Source organism: Triturus cristatus, chromosome 8 (assembly GCF_964204655.1).
Source record: "Triturus cristatus chromosome 8, aTriCri1.1, whole genome shotgun sequence".
Lineage (NCBI taxonomy): Eukaryota > Metazoa > Chordata > Amphibia > Caudata > Salamandridae > Triturus > Triturus cristatus.
In genome coordinates, this window is record NC_140591.1 from 525,811,453 (window position 1) to 525,828,377 (window position 16,925).

Genomic DNA, 16,925 nt, shown 5'->3' on the forward strand with positions numbered 1-16,925 from the left:
CCCAGTGCCACGGTGCACGTTAACAAACTTGGAGCGGATGGCACTTGCCCCTGTTTGAAAATGCGCAATTCACCAGAAGCTTGTAGCTGGTAGTATGGGCCGTGGTGCTACAGTATGCATGGTAAATAAAACACTTAGTTCAACCTACTCCCTGTTTATTTGCACTCTGCACGTGCTGTCTTCTGCTCTTTTTGCAAGAGTGTCAATGAGCATGTGCCCATTGTTGATGCTTGAGAGCCAGATGTTTTCTGTACTGTTTGTGGGGGAAACATTGAGTTTTGCCTATCATTTATTAGAAATACCTCTACACCGGTCTATTGGGTGAGCCAATACAGGGGCCTAGTTTTTGATTACACCAAGAGCCACCACTCTTTGCCTACAAGGACATGAGGTTTTTGCTTGCTTTTTCTGTATTACTGTTCTTCTGCCTGGTAGAATGCATTGTGAGGGATAAGTCTAACTGCGGATTCCTCAGCTGTAAAACATACCACAGGCATCAGACTGGATGCAGAAACTTCCAAGCAACAAGGTCACCGGTGGAGGGTGGTGGACTCAATTGGCACCAGAAGTGACACCAGATGACGCCACTGTGGCTATAAGGCACCAATCCTGGTGCACCGACATCTGCTACCTTTTTTTCCGCGCCTTCGGCGCGGACTAGCAGCTTCACTTGTTTAGGAATTTTCCTTACACAATTACAAAAAACTGTAACAAAATGTTTCGTCCCAAAAATTGGACTTTGAACCAATGGACACTGATGTCCATTACGGAATTCCACACAATTTGCCTGTGGTTTGACCATGATGCCAAGGCCTGCTCTTCTTACCTTATCATCAACCCCAAAGCCATCAAGGAGTGGGAGGCAAAAGTGTTTATGGCCTGGGCGAAGGAATACTGGCGCCGAAAATGTTCTCAACACCGTTTCTGCCACCCATCTTCATCCTCGGGTAAATGAAGAAACACAGCAAGGAGGTGAAGCATTCTAGAGGTATGTCACCTCACTGGTTCCCTTCGTCCACAGGACAATCGCCCTTTGATCTGGGGTTTGTCCCTGTCTCTCCAGCGGATCCTCTGTGCTGCCATACTCCACCTGTGTGCTTGGCTCCGGACAGACTTCCATTATTGCAGCCAGCCTTTTCATCGTTCGATCTTCCAGTGCTGGAACCAACCTTTCCTGCTTCTCTAACACCAGAGAATGATCCAGCTGTGTTTTTGAGAGTTATGCGTGTTATCTTTGTAAAGACTTTCACGCCATCAGTCACCTTTTCTAGTCTGTTGTCGCCACCAAGGCTTCTTAACTTCATGCCTTTTTAGGTCTCGCCTGACCCAGCGCATGCGCTGGTCTGGCGAGACTTATTGTGAGGGCTCAAAAAAGTGCTACCACTGTAGCATAGAGCTACAGTGCATGTGCACGGGTGCGCGCGCCTCACTTTCGCGGACGCACGGCCGCTTTGATGTTTGATCGCGATTGCGATCACTTTCATGGCCGCTTTGATGTTCTCCATGAGCCAGGTTTTTTTTCTCCTGTTTATTACTTCTATGTGGTAATGGTGGCACCTGTGCGCCGCCATTACTACAGAGCAGTAATAAACAGAAACAAGCATTGGCATAGCCAATAGGTCTTGCTTTTGGGACCTTATAAGTATTTAGTTATGCAGCTGTTGCATGGCTAAACACTTATAAGGTCCCAAAAGTTAGACCTATTGGCTATGCCAATGCTTGTTTTCATTGTATGCCCCTGGTAGCACCCATCTCTCCAGGGACCAACGCAACCAAGAAGCAAATGCTGTTGCGCCTTCTGCATTGTGCAATTTCCAGGGTCCAAAGAAGAGATGGGCACCAACATGCTCCTTACACACCTGCTCCCAGGGGAAGCCGGGCCATGTCCGTACTGCGGAGTGTCCTCACCTGACCATCTCTAGGGTGAGTGAGGACTATATCATCGGTGTCACCCCTCCAATGAGGTGGAAGAAATGGAATCTTGCTGGCTCCTGCACTGCCATAGAAAAGAGAGTGGTGGCCAGGTCGGACACGTTTGAGCTCCTGCATTACTCATTGTAAACACACACTGGGCACCAATTAAGTGCTGAGGCACCCAGGGAAATGCGGATCGTGATGCAAGGCAGTTGTGTTGTGAAACTGCTATTTAAAAAGAAAACCAAACAAACAAATAGGAAAAAACACGTCCGCAGGAGATATCTCCATAAGCCTCTGTAACCTGATCAACTGAAGGAAAGGAGAGCCCCAGAAGCTTCTGGCGTGCTGCATAATTTCCTTGTTCATCTTCTGTGGTGCCCCTTGAAGAACAGAGACACCACCAATGTCGAGAGAAGTGTTTTGGGTGCTGCCAGAAGCACAGCAGCTCTCACAGGATCTCCCTTTATGCTGCTTCCTAAATTGTTGCCTTAATTCTTCCGGGGGTTACATTGATTACCCCGGTAGAAGGTTATTTTGGGGGATTTTGCCTATATTCCTTGGATTTAGGGGATTCCTGTTGGTGGGTTGTAAGGCCGCATTGCAGCATCCTTGATTCAACATATGTCTCCATGAAAGTGATGTAAGTGCTTTCTGGACAATGACAAAGTGAACATGAATCATTGTGTGTCTTAATCAAGGTCATTGAAATGGTTAATGTTTTATTGATGTTCAAAATGTTAACAGTGAGTCATTACATGCACTAATTATTGCCATTGTAAGATAGTACCATTTTTGGTAAAAGCACCCCATACAGCACTTTCACTTTAATGATGGCCATGCCCCTTTTGTTAGGCACGGCTCATCTAAAGAAAGGGGTGCAGCCGATATTAAAGTTAAAGCACCGCATGGGCGTTTTTACAAACTAGTGTTTGTAATGCAATAGGTGTTTCATTTACAAAACTCGTGTAAATGCGTGCCGCGCTTTCATTTTAGTGGCAGCCACGCCCCTTTCCTTAGACTCGGCTTGTTTAAGAAAAGGGGCGTGGCTGACTTTAAAGTGTATGTGCGGCATGGAACATTTTTTTTTTTTTTTAAATAAATGGTTTTAAACAAAACCATGCAACCGCGATTGGTGAAGCAAGTAAAGCAAAGGCACGTCCGCCACTATCAGCGCGGCATGCCGTGCTATGAAAAAATAATAATAAAGCTATTGTAAGAGAGCGTGTCCTGCCTGCAACATCAGGTATGCGAAAACCATTAAACAAAATAGTGCATGGAGGCTGTAATTAAAGCCTACCGAGCAACAACACATGTAAAAGGGGGTGTCTTCATGGCAGGTTATAAATTAAGACAAGGCGGTGCTAAGGAGGCACTAACAAGCCTATTTACGAATCAGAAGCCAGCATTTACGAAGGACAATGACACAAGCCAATGACAAATATGGGCGGAGAGTGGGCGTGATCTCAAGTGCATAATCCAATACAGAATACCTCGTAGAGCAGCGCATGTGCTACCCAGACTCCACCTAAAAATGACAAAATACTGTCACAAAACGTACCTCATTACGCTGCATAATTTGCCTTTTCGTGCTGCATAATTTTTTCCTCCCCCTGACGCTTAATTCCAGGGGCCATGGCTGTTGTTTATTGTTTAGGTATAAGTTTAAATAACCTGGATATACTTGTAACACAGTAAATGGGTTGTTTTTTCATTCATACAGTTAATTCCTAATTAGAAATCGTATAGACAATAATTGTGTAATACTTTAATTTCAGACAGATCTAAGAAACATTGGCAGGAAGTTCCTACCGGTTGACATCAATGGCGGAAAGGTGGAGAAGGTAACCTTCTTTAAGTTTTCTTCATTTTAGAGTTGAGATAATGTTCTAACTGCGGGACAACAGCCTCCCGCCGTCAACAGACCCTCGTGCGCGTGCCTGTGACTGTTTATTTGTGGTTTCCCAATGCTCTCGAAAATTGTCCGATTTGTGTGTTCCTAACAGTGATAGTAAAGAAATGGGTGGCGTGGGAAGTTAGCACACGGTAGCATTCGAAATGCTCTGCTAGACGCAAAGTAGCTTTCGGCTCAGTTGATTGCATTCTGCTTCTAGCCCTGGCCGCCTGCCTGGCTGATGGCAACGCCGCACCGGCCGCTTTTATTAGGGCTTGGTCAGGATTTAGTTGTTGAAGTAAATCGGAGCCGACTTGCAAGAAAGCTTTCAGAACTTGCCAGCTGTTTTGATTTGTTCATCAGGCGGTGTCCTGTCTGCCCCAAATCATCACAAATGTAATCCCAGCTTGAATCAGCAGACAGCAAAATCAAAACACGAGGATAGCGACAAACAGGACTATAACGTGTACACCTTTTGTAGGTCTAGAGTGGTGGGTATTTTACGTGAAGCTGCTTTGTTTTTCAAAAGGCAGGTTTTTGGGAAATTGTGATGTCTGATGAATTCAGCACTATTCCTCGGGACTGTTTAGCTCCAGGCTTCTTCTGGTTAAGGGTTGTCAACAAGACCTAATTAACCTCGGGGTGAGGTGAAGGCGCCAGGCTCTTATGCACTCGTCTAGTGACTTTTTTTTTTTTAAACGGAGTTTTATATAGCGCGAACTTGACCCAAAGGTATCGGGTATCAGAGCGCTTTGCACGAGCACAATTCGAACAACAGCAAAAAATCCTGTAGCCTCACAAGGGACTAAGCCTGTGCCTCTGGAATCCACACCTTCCTCCATTCAGGCATGGCGCAGCTAACTCTGTCCTGAATTGCAGGCAGAGGCTCTTGGTACACCAAAACCAAAACAGGCGGGTGCTGTAAAGATGTATAGCAGACTGCTCACTGCAGGTGGTGCACTATCAATGCATGTAAGGTGCACACCAGTCAAAAGAGCAAAGATAGAAGGGACTTCTCAGTGACCTCAGACTAAGCTGCCACATGTAAGAAATCGCTTGTAAATATGTAGGCACCACAGGCTAAGGTGTCCCTCAAACCTGCCTGCACCGTATACCACAAAGCCATTTCCACTGCCAAGAAAGAGTGCATCCTGTTCATGGTATAGCAGCCTTCACTTTTTCGTGACAGAAGCGAAGTCTCAGCTCACATTATCAAACGGTGAAGTCTTTGTGTCCAAACTCACTCATAGTCTAAATGTTGGAGATTTCTCCACTGTTCCGGTACTTTCTTCTGCAACGCTGCCTCATGGGCCCAAACCTTATGCCATAAAAGTAGCGGACCAAGGTGGATCATGTCCTTGATACAACCCATGCCCAGTTTGTGTTGTAACAAATGTGCGAGGGTGACTTGAGGGACTGCAAGCAATTTCCGTAAAAACATGTTCTCCACGTTTGAAGGGGGCCTCAAACGTTTGTATAGCCTCACAAGCCTGCCCCATATGTAGCTGCACTCACACATTTAGCTTTGAAAATTACAAACATCATTAATTGGCTTTTCCCTAGTTTGTTTGCAAAACTAAAAATGCATGCCATAGACTTTTCAAGTTGGAGTGTTCTGAAATTAATCATTTTTTCCAGGACCTTTTATCTTCAGATTTGACACCAAGGTACCCAAATGAGAGATCCTTGCCCAAAGGGTGGGAGTTAGGTTACATAGGGCAGAATTCTGTCTTGGGGAAGGGCGCCTATACATAATATAGGGCTGCGCAGAGTTGACCTGCAGATTTAAATTAACAATACGATTGTTAAATTAGTTTAGAACCTGCTGTAAGACGAGGGGAGTCATGGCCATGAGTACTACATCATCCACAAATAGGAGAGCAGGAACAGGGTGCTGGCCTGTCATTTTGAGCTCTCTACATGTCCCTACAAGTTACCTTACTAATCCGTTGCTATAAACCGTAAAGAGGAAGTGCGCCAACATGCACCCTTGCCCCTCCCCACTCTGGACTTCAAAAGCCTTGGAACAGTCCCCATTTCTTCTATCCCTAACCATTGGCGAGATATCTGAATACATTTCTTTCAACAGGTTGATAATGGCCTGATCAGTGCCAGTATCTCTCCTGATTCACAATTTACTATGACTAAAGCAGACAAATGCACAAGAGAGGTCCATAAACCCCATGTTCAAAGCACCCTTTTTGGCCTTGCTAAGTATGTTTATCAATTATAAGACTGAGGTTAGGGGAATTCTCACCAGTGCCGATAACTTTTCTAAATGCATGTTAAATGGCCAAGAGAACCTTGCGCTCTTCCACTCAAGCCTCGAGCTGTGAGACCTGGATCCTTCCCCATATTTTAGGAATGGAGTGCAGCAGGGATATAGCACTGCCTTCGGCCTTCGGCCTGGTCACCCCCACGCTCCTGTGCCTGCTGCCGCTCCCGCTGCCCCAGCCTCCCGAGGGCCGCCGAGCCCACACCTGCTTTTCCCGCCGCCCCAGCCCGTGGCCCCGCCCCCGACAGCCGATTGGACCGCGCTCCCGCCTCCCCGCAGACCCTCCCGACCGGCTCCCTTCTTAAGGGGAGCCAGACCAAGATCTAGGGAGTGACCACAGCGCCTTCGGCCTGGTCACCCCCACGCTCCTGTGCCTGCTGCCGCTCCCGCTGCCCCAGCCTCCCGAGGGCCGCCGAGCCCACACCTGCTTTTCCCGCCGCCCCAGCCCGTGGACCCGCCCCCGACAGCCGATTGGACCGCGCTCCCGCCTCCCCGCAGACCCTCCCGACCGGCTCCCTTCTTAAGGGGAGCCAGACCAAGATCTAGGGAGTGACCACAGCGCCTTCGGCCTGGTCACCCCCACGCTCCTGTGCCTGCTGCCGCTCCCGCTGCCCCAGCCTCCCGAGGGCCGCCGAGCCCACACCTGCTTTTCCCGCCGCCCCAGCCCGTGGCCCCGCCCCCGACAGCCGATTGGACCGCGCTCCCGCCTCCCGCCTCCCCGCAGACCCTCCCGACCGGCTCCCTTCTTAAGGGGAGCCAGACCAAGATCTAGGGAGTGACCACAGCGCCTTCGGCCTGGTCACCCCCACGCTCCTGTGCCTGCTGCCGCTCCCGCTGCCCCAGCCTCCCGAGGGCCGCCGAGCCCACACCTGCTTTTCCCGCCGCCCCAGCCCGTGGCCCCGCCCCCGACAGCCGATTGGACCGCGCTCCCGCCTCCCCGCAGACCCTCCCGACCGGCTCCCTTCTTATGACGTCCCCAGAGCGACCGCGCAGTGGGAGCACCGATTGAGCGCCGAAGGTGCGCCAAAGGTAAGCCCGTCTGCGCCCGTCCGCGACCGGATCGCGCCCAGCGCCAGGACCCCTGGCCCACGAGGACCCCGACCGACCCGCCTGACGTACACCGCCGCCACCCTCATCGCACTCAACACCGGCCGATTCCCAGGATGCTACCGAGCCACACCACGACGCACCCACGGACCCTTCAGCTGCCACGCCTGCAAGTTCACCTGCATCCGGACCTGCCTCGCACCAGCACCCGCCAAGTCGAACACCAGCAGCACCCACCTCAAGTGCATCCTGCTCAACACCCGCTCCGTCCACAGACACGCCATCGAACTCTGGAACCTCCTAGACGCCACAGCCCCGGACGTTGCCTTCCTCACGGAGACTTGGATGAACGCCTCTTCAGCTCCCGACATCGCCATCGCCATCCCAGAGGGCTACAAGATCACCCGGAGGGATCGCACCGCCAACCAGATGGGAGGAGGCATCGCCATCATCCACAGGAACACCATCCGTCTCACGACCAGCACCGACAACACCCTGACCACTGCCGAACACCTGCATTTCCAGATCCACACCGACCCGAAGACCACCCTCAGAGGCACCCTGATCTACCGACCTCCGGGACCACGCACCCAATTCAGCGAGGACATCGCCGACTTCGTCAGCCCGCATGCCCTCCCCTCCGCTGACTACATCCTCCTGGGGGACCTCAACTTCCACCTGGAGAACAACAACGACCGCAACACCAGCACCCTGCTCGACAACCTCGCCAATCTTGGACTCAAGCAGCTGGTGTCCACCCCCACCCACCTCGCCGGACACACACTCGACGCAGTCTTCTCTTCCTGCACAGACATCGACTTCAGCCACGCCACAGAGCTTCAATGGACGGACCACAGCTGCGTCCACTTCACCTTCAAAAGAACGACGACCCACCACCACCAGCAACAGGCTGCCCGCAGAAGCTGGAACAAGATCACAGCCGACCAGCTCGCCACCTCCCTGAGCCAGCACCCTCCTGCCAGCTCAGCGAACCCCAGCCAGGCCGCCGACAACCTCACGAAGTGGATCAGCAACTGCGCGGACGAGCTCGCCCCGCTGAGGACCCCGCCCAGCAGACCCGGCAGCAAGAAAGCCCCATGGTTCACCGACGAACTCAAGAGCTCCAAGAAGAACTGCCGAGCCCTCGAGAAAGTCTGGAGAAGGGAACCTACACCGGACAACAGAACCTCCTTCAAGCTTGCCACCCGGAAGCACCACCAGCTGATCCGCGCCGCCAAGAAAACAGCATTCAAGGACCGGCTGGACAACAACGCACACAACTGCAAGGAACTCTTCAACATCGTGAAAGAGCTATCCAACCCCAGCGCAGGAAACAACGACATCACCCCATCGCAAGACCTCTGCAACTCCCTCGCCTCATACTTCCACAACAAGATCGCGGACATACACAACAGCTTCAACAACCAACCAACGCACACCACGACAGAACAACCACCCCCCACCACCACCCTCCACGCCTGGCCCCCGATCAGCACCGAAGACACCATCCGCACGATGAACTCCATCCACTCCGGATCACCGACCGACCCCTGCCCTCACCACGTCTTCAACAAGGCCGACGCTGTCATCGCACCCCACCTGCGAGACATCATCAACACATCCTTCGACACCGCCACCTTCCCCGAGAGCTGGAAGCACGCCGAACTCGGCGCTCTACTCAAGAAACCCACAGCGGACCCCACCGAACTCAAGAACTACCGCCCCACCTCCCGTTTCCAGCCAAAGTCATCGAGAAGACCGTCAACAAGCAGCTGGCCGCCTTCCTCGAGACGAATGGATCCCTCGACCCCTCACAGTCTGGCTTCCGAGCCAACCACAGCACCGAGACCGCCCTCATCGCCACCACCGATGACATCCGAGCCCTGATGGACAACGGAGAAACAGCGGCCCTCATCCTCCTAGACCTCTCCGCGGCATTCGACACTGTCTGCCACCGCACCCTAGTACAGCGCCTCAGCAACGTCGGAATCCAGGACAAGGCTCTGGAATGGATCATCTCCTTCCTCGACGGAAGAACACAGAGAGTCCGCCTACCACCGTACAAGTCAGAGGCCACCGAAGTCATCTGCGGCGTCCCCCAAGGATCCTCGCTGAGCCCCACCCTCTTCAACGTCTACATGAGCCCCCTCGCGGCCATCGCACGCCAACACAACCTCAGCATAATCTCCTACGCCGACGACACCCAGCTGATCCTCTCCCTGACCAACGACCCCGCCGCCGCAAGAGCCAACCTGCACGAAGGGATGAAAGAGGTAGCCGAGTGGATGATGACCAGCCGCCTGAAACTGAACTCAGACAAGACGGAGGTCCTCATCCTGGGCTCTTCACCCTCCGCCTGGGACGACTCCTGGTGGCCTCCCGCCCTGGGCACCGCACCCAAACCGACAGACCATGCACGCAACCTGGGCTTCATCCTGGACTCCTCCCTCTCCATGACCAGACAAGTCAACAACGTCTCCTCGGCGTGCTTCAACATCCTACGCATGCTACGGAAGATCTTCTGGTGGATCCCCACCGAGACCAGGAAGACCGTCACCCAGGCCCTCGTCACTAGCCGACTGGACTACGGCAACGCCCTCTACGCCGGTACCACCGCCAAGCTCCAGAAGAGACTCCAGCGGATCCAGAACGCCTCAGCCAGACTCATCCTCGACATCCCACGAACCAGCCACATCTCCGGACATCTGAGAGACCTACACTGGCTCCCCGTCAACAAAAGAATCACCTTCCGCCTCCTCACCCACGCACACAAAGCCCTACACGACCAAGGCCCGAGCTACCTCAACAGCCGAATCAACTTCTACGCTCCCAAACGCCACCTCCGTTCAGCCAACCACGCCCTCGCCGCGGTCCCCCGCATCCGAAGAGCGACTACAGGAGGAAGGTCCTTCTCCTACCTGGCCGCCAAGACCTGGAACTCCCTCCCGACCGACCTGCGCCTGACCCAAGACCACCTCTCCTTCAGGAAGAAGCTGAAGACCTGGCTGTTCGAGCAGTAGCGGCACCCCCCCTACCCCCAGCGCCTTGAGACCCTACGGGTATGTAGTGCGCTTTAGAAATGTCTTTGATTGATTGATTGTAGCACTTTGCTTCGCCCGATTCCGTTCTTAAATATGGGATTGATTAAAGAAAGGGGCCATGAGGCTAGACATTAGTTAAGAGCAGCCCAAAATTCCGGATCATCGTTGAATAAATCTACAGGGATCCTGTCAGGCCCTTGGGCTTCTTACTGTAACTAGCATTAATCGCGATGATGACTTCCTCCAAGGTAAAAACAAGAGGGTTAGCATTGCCAGTGGCACTTAATAAAAACAAAACAAAAAAACGTGTTGCTTTGAGAGACATCAGGCATCCACCTGCCTTCACCCCCACCTGGTGTGTAAATGGTGCTGAAGCGATCAATCTATTCCTGAAGAGAAATCGACATTCACTCCACTTGATCACCACCTCTAATGTATGGATGGTCGATAATGCTCCAAAAGGCCACATTGTACCTGCTCTCACTTGCCTCCCTTAGAGTTTACCAGTCTTGGAGTTTAATCTCCTCTTTTTGTCATGGACTGCTAATTTGTATTTACGCCTGCAGGCAACAATAAGAGCATTTTTACATGGTTTCGTTTTTCAAGGCATTTGTTAAGCCCCTAATGGCCACGGAGCAATTCTAATCAAACCAATGAATTTGATTCCAAGGAGCCTTCGGAGCACTACCTGTAAGTCCTACTTTAATATTTGAGGCAAGCACCACAAAAGCATCCTGGATAGAAGCAGCATCCGCATACTCATTTAAGCAGGTGCCCAGCTAACCTGGTTGTCCCTGAATAGCTTGGGGAGGAAGCCTTCGAGGTTAATCTTATTCCATCTAAGTGCTTGTCCATTATTCATGTGCACTGCTATGCCCTCAAGCTGTGCGGACAGAATTGACCCTATTTGCAGAAGAAGGGTGCTTATTGACCGCCCAACGGAGCTCATCATTTGTTATAATTTGGAGAATACTCCATACCCCTCGCCACAGGATTATTGGGGCCTGGAATTACCACCACAATAGGAATTACTTTTCAGTATTACTGTTCAGCCGTGAACAAGTCGCGTGTATAAAATTACTGAGGCGACGAAACACGTGTTGGCCTAAGAACATTTTACTGGATTAAAGACAAGAAAAAGAAAAGAACTCGACTAATGGATTAATTGTTTTGTTGTGAATAACATAGGAAAAGATCCGTAATTTGAATATCACGTGTGCTAGGGTGTCTTATCATTGCCACCTTCTTGAGTGCCCATCACATCACTATGATCGCCATTTCTTTTCTATTTTGCTGATGGTGAGTCCTGTAGAAAGTTAATAGTGCTCAAGGGCAAGCATTCTGTAGTTGCTTGGCTTTTTCCCTATTTTTTCGTATCTTCCGGGACCCAGTCGGACCCAAACTTCTTCGATTGCCCCCACCCAACACACATGACTCTGGCTACTCCACAGTAAATGCTCTGGAATTCCGATTATCCTCGATTGTATCTTCAACTTCACTAATTTCCTTTTTGATTGCCCCCATTGTACATGACAATAAGGTTACAATGTAATTCTGCTGTGGGCATAAGCCAATGTCGGCTGTTGTAGATTTTCTTTTGCCCATAACTGATGGAAACCTCTCACTTGCCTCCCATATACTAGATGTTAGAGAGATAGCCCAGCCCAGCCTCCTCCAGACTCTGATTGGTATAGAGGGGCCCGCCCTTTGCCCGATTGCGGCCACGCAACTGGTTAGATGGTGGTGCTTTGAAGCGCTAGCAGGCCAGATGGCCCGCCTCTTCCTGCCCTCCTCCTCTGGGCGGAATGATTTCTAGGGTTAGAAGTACCCCAAAGAGCAGTAAAACTTAACCTTCACGTCCTTGAGTCAGGTTTACTTCATTCAATCCCTTGTATGCCCCAGAAATTAGTTGTCTCTGTCTTACTAGTATCTCCTAGGTGCTTTGTCCTCTCATCAAGTCTTTGGTATCCCAGTGTTGGTCCATATCTCCCCTTAATCCCAGCATACACCTTGCTAAACAAAGTACCTTAAATAGACAACAATTGGTTTTGTCTCGAGAGGCTATACTGTATAAAATATAGTTGCATAATGTTGTATGTATTGTAGATGTTGTTTGCTCGAAAGGTATTACCATAGTATCCTAGTTCGAAAAACAAAGTGTGTATGTGTCTGTGCGGTTGCTGAAAGATCACTTGTGAGCTCAGGGCTTTTGATTTGCTTCAGTACCCTTCTGAGGGAAACGGGAAAAGCAGGGGCTACTGGGCCTCAACTGTGGGTGCAGTTGTAATTTGCCGCTAATATTCCTGGATCCATTCTACTATGGTTCTGCAAACTGTATATACTTGAAGACAATCAGTTATAAGTTCTTCATTTTAATATGTATGTCCTGAAGAAGGTGATGTGAACTAATCTGATTTCCACTGAAACGTCGCAACAGATATTTTACTTCTATACAGAGCAGCGGAACTAAGTGATTTATGGATTTTGATCATTATGTTTATGTACATGAGTCTTGATTAATGTGTTTTTAAACATGAATATGAGGTTTACAAATATTTGTTAATAAATCTGCATCCCTGGATGGGACAGTGAGCTAGAGATTGTGTTTTTTGAGTTTGTTTGCTTTTTAAATGATTATGTTTTAATTTTGTTGCATATTACCCCCAACGTGTACTCTCTTGACATTTGAATTGATGTGCCCAAAAAGAAGTTTAAAAACACAAATATAGCACGAACAGGAAATCAACTTTTTGTTCTTTATTTGGACCTACACATCACAGTTTCCACCAAGGGGTCTGCAGGGTTTGGTAATTGGGAAATTGGCTTTCAGGTATTTAGATCACATGCACAAAGTTAGGTTTTACTACTGTGATTTCCAATTCCACAGTGATGCTCATTCTCAATAGATTTTATAACTGCGACTTCCCATTCCATTCCTCTTTTTGAACATTTTCTTTTCTTTTTTTAACCCTGCCGCGTGAAACGGGCCATGTAACAGTCTGTTTGTCAACTTTTTGCTATTTGTAGGCAAGTGAGTTTCCTGCAGGAGCGCAATATCTATCTTGTGTCTAGTGAGATAAGCAGACACTTTTCGCATTTTCCTGAAATCGTTTAGGCCTCAGATATTCCATGTTAGCAATCGTATTCTACTGCCCTGTCTTTGCGCCATGTCTATTTACCTTGAGTGAGCTTGCACAGCGTATAACTGCCGTAGCGCTCCATTCCCCTCCTCTGCACTGGGAGATCGTTGGGAGGGGGGGGGGGGGGGGATGTTTATAAAAGCACCAAATTCGCATTGTGATCTCAGAAAAAGAAAACCCCATCATTTCCCCACCCATGCTATGCTTTCCCCAACTTGGCATAGACGAGATACCACCCCCCACCCCCTTACTGTAGATTGAACTTACAAAAATGACAATTTTAACAAAAGAACGTTTGTCATAACGCTGTGCAGTGGGTAACACTCAAAAGCGGATGTTGCTGGCTCGCCTCTAACTACCACACTGAGTTTGCATTAAGACTTTGCCATCTGATCAACAATGTATATCCATAAAGTAACAATTGTCTGGGCTTATAAAAGTTATTTATGGCTTTAGGTTACCATCAGCCTAATCTGCCAGCCATCAGTAGCTTCATTTTCGGCACCCGTCCCCCAGCGTACTTATAAGCGTTATCATTTGTGCTCCAAATAACAAGTATACATATGTCCCATGCAGTGCGTTGTATGGACCAGACTTCATTTACCAGAGAGTCACCATGTCACTCCCGCTCCTCCAAGTCTACGCCAGTCGCACTGACCTGCGCCTCCGGGTCTTTGCCTTGCTCTTCAGCTTTGGTGAACTTTTTGATGGCCTTCTGCAGGTTCTTAGGGTCCGTAAAAATCTTACATTTTTCATTTGTGATGACCCTCAGTCTGGTCGGGTATGCCATTGCATACTCCAAATAGTGTTCTCGCAGCGCCGTTTCAGTGGAGCAAACTGCCGGCGCGCCTCCTAGACACTCATAGTGAAGTCCGGGAAAAGCTAAATCGAGGAGCCTTCGAACTGCAGGTCCCGCTTCTCTCTGGCTAGCCTCAGCGCTGCTTCGCTACCTCTATAATTCAGCAGTTTAGCTATAATAGGGAGCGGCGGTGCACCAGGCGGGGGCCTAGGGTCAAGAGAGCGATGTGCGCACTCCATCAAAAATATAGCAGAGAAAGTATCACGGCCCAGTAGCGATATCAACAGCTTCTCCACAAACACCTCCATATTACCCGTAGCAGTGGATGCCGGAAGGCTTGTGATGCGAATATTATTTCTCCGTGAGTCTGGCCTCCAAATCCTCCGCCCTGTCTTGTAGCACGCTTAGGAGCCTAACCATCTGTTTCTGGGCATTGTCTGTTTCTGACTGAGCTTCTTCAACTTCCGACACCCTGTTCTCTGCCATATCCAGGCGCTCGTCGTGCTTCTCGATCCGCTCAGTCGTTCGATCCATGCGGAAAGCTAGCGAATCTATTTTACCATCTGTGGTGGTCAGGCTTTTCTGCATCACTGTTAGGATTAACTGTATGTCCCCTGTAGCCTCCTCGGCAGTTTCGCTTGGCTTTTCAGGCATCTGGTCAGACCCAGTCTCCTTTACCCTCGACTTGCACTGCTCAAACTGCAGTTTAGACTGTGACTTGTCTACCTTGCCAGTGTCTCAGCAACAATCTAGCTCCTGTCAGGACTGCGCAACGTCGCCGGCAGTTTTGTCGCCTATCTTCAAGAGTTATAGAGCCACAGCGTGCTCCTTCCTGCTCTTCAGGTCAAACTCCAGACCCAGACGGGAGCCTCCAGGCTGCCTACTCCCAGCAGGCATATACTATTTGGGCAGGCATGCTGGGGGAGGGGAGGTTCCACCGACAGATCTCCTATATAATGCTGCAGGATATTGCAGTTATATGGAGAGCAGAAATGTAACACAAACCCCCAACTGAAGCTAGGGCTTCACAAATTGCTGCCTTCTTCGTCCTCCAGTAGTGCTGCTAAATCTCCTCATTGCTGTTTAACTCCAAGGGCACTCGCTCACTGGCCCTCTCGAGGTTCCGCCAGGCTCACGCAATGCATTGCAATACCCAGCTTCCAGTATCGGCGCTGTAGTTTTTAGCTCGCCGCCTCCCAATATGAAGCTCTAAGGGCAGAAACTTTTTTACAGCCAGCAGTCCCAAGCCCAATTCATGCAAGACTCAATGCGCGCCTATGTGATGAGTGCAATTCTCGCCTCCTTTCTCAGGTCGGTCACTGGTAGTTCGCTCTGCCAGCCAGCCATACTCAGGGAGCCAGGCCAACTGTGAATCACCAGTGGGGTGGCAGGCCGTCCCCGCACCTCCGCTGGCCCAGGGTGACAGCACCGACACTGCAGGCGGCCGCCCAGCTACCACGTAAGGGCGCCGGTCACCGCCCAGACCCCGCGTCCCCACTCAATGTCGTTGATGAAGGGCGGCCGTCTAGGCTCAGTTTGCATCTTGGCTATCTGCCCAGGCGGTCTCACCTTTCCAGTACAGGGGGCAGGCGAGGTCTTCGATCGCCGTTCCACCGCAGGCCTCTCAGCTCAGTCTGTGCACCCGGTAGGCCTCAAGCCCAGTCCGCGACAGGCCCCGCTAGTCTGCTCCATCCTCAAGCCCTCCGGCAATTCGGAGGGATGCCGCAGTAACACCGATTGATGGAGCCTGCCCAGCGCTCCTCAGGGCGGCGAGCGGGGCACTTAAAAATTGGTGGATGTTAGGATCCTTAACGGATTATGTTGATGACTTGGTGGCCAACTTGAGTCCTGGCAAGCTCTCCCCCCCCCCCCCCCCCCCACCCCCCGCCCCCCACCCCACACTCTTTTTGAACAATTGAATATTTACCGGAAGTCTTTCCCCAGTGGTGCATCTACCAGTTTTTAATGTGTATATAGACCTGCATACGTTTGAAGTTGGCTGGTTAAACTGATGATAAATGGAACCCAGAATTCCTACCAAGGAACCAAAATGGGTTCATCTGCCCAGACCCAAATATGTGATGCACAACCTAATGTCCAATAAGTGCCTTGCCTGGTAAGTGAACACATCATTCTTGAGTTTTAAGTTGTGAACATCTAAAGTTTGTACTAACTCATTTCTAGCAACAGGAGAAAGAAGCTACCACCATATGTTAAAATACTCCTGCACCATAGATTCATTTTCTAGAAGACCAGTCCAAAAATATCATCAGTGTTTTTAAGAGTTGACCTTAGACCGAGACTGAATGACTTTTGATGGTGTGACCTTAAACCTGTAACTTACCTGCCGTCTTTTAATTCTGTTGTACACGTTCTGGTTTGGGAGTATTGTGCTAGGCAAGGTTGAATTTTCTGTAATGATAACTGAAAATGTCTGAGTTCAGCTCTTTCATAACAGATTAATGTAACCATGCCAGAAAAGATTGGGAGATGCTTAATATCTGAATCAATTCTTCTGCGACATTATTAAGTTTCAAACGAACTCCGCTCTTATTAACTGACTCAGAATTTAGTCTGTTTTTCTGTGCTGTACTCCAGTTTTTTAATCCTGATTATTAACGTTTACATTCTGATCAGAATGTCTTGTGGGTAGAATTACATGTTGTTGAGTAACGTGTGTCTCCAATAGTGTTACCATGGCACTCTGTGCCAGGCTTCCAGTGTTTTAAATCCAAAAAACCTAAAAAAAAACTTAGGAAGAACAATGGCAAACGTATGCAGTGGTGTTCGCCAGAAGTCAGGTGTGGCAGAGTTT

The 16,925-nt window shown here is 49.9% G+C and overlaps 1 protein-coding gene across 1 annotated transcript in view; it reads left to right on the forward strand.

The window, feature by feature from the left end:
• TDRD3 (tudor domain containing 3) overlaps nt 1-16,925 on the forward strand; it is a 681,208-nt gene that overhangs the window by 184,550 nt on the left and 479,733 nt on the right. The window contains exon 3 of the mRNA XM_085621988.1: nt 3,693-3,758. Coding sequence (XP_085478114.1) covers nt 3,693-3,758 — 66 coding nt within the window. The remainder of the gene's footprint in view (nt 1-3,692; nt 3,759-16,925) is intronic.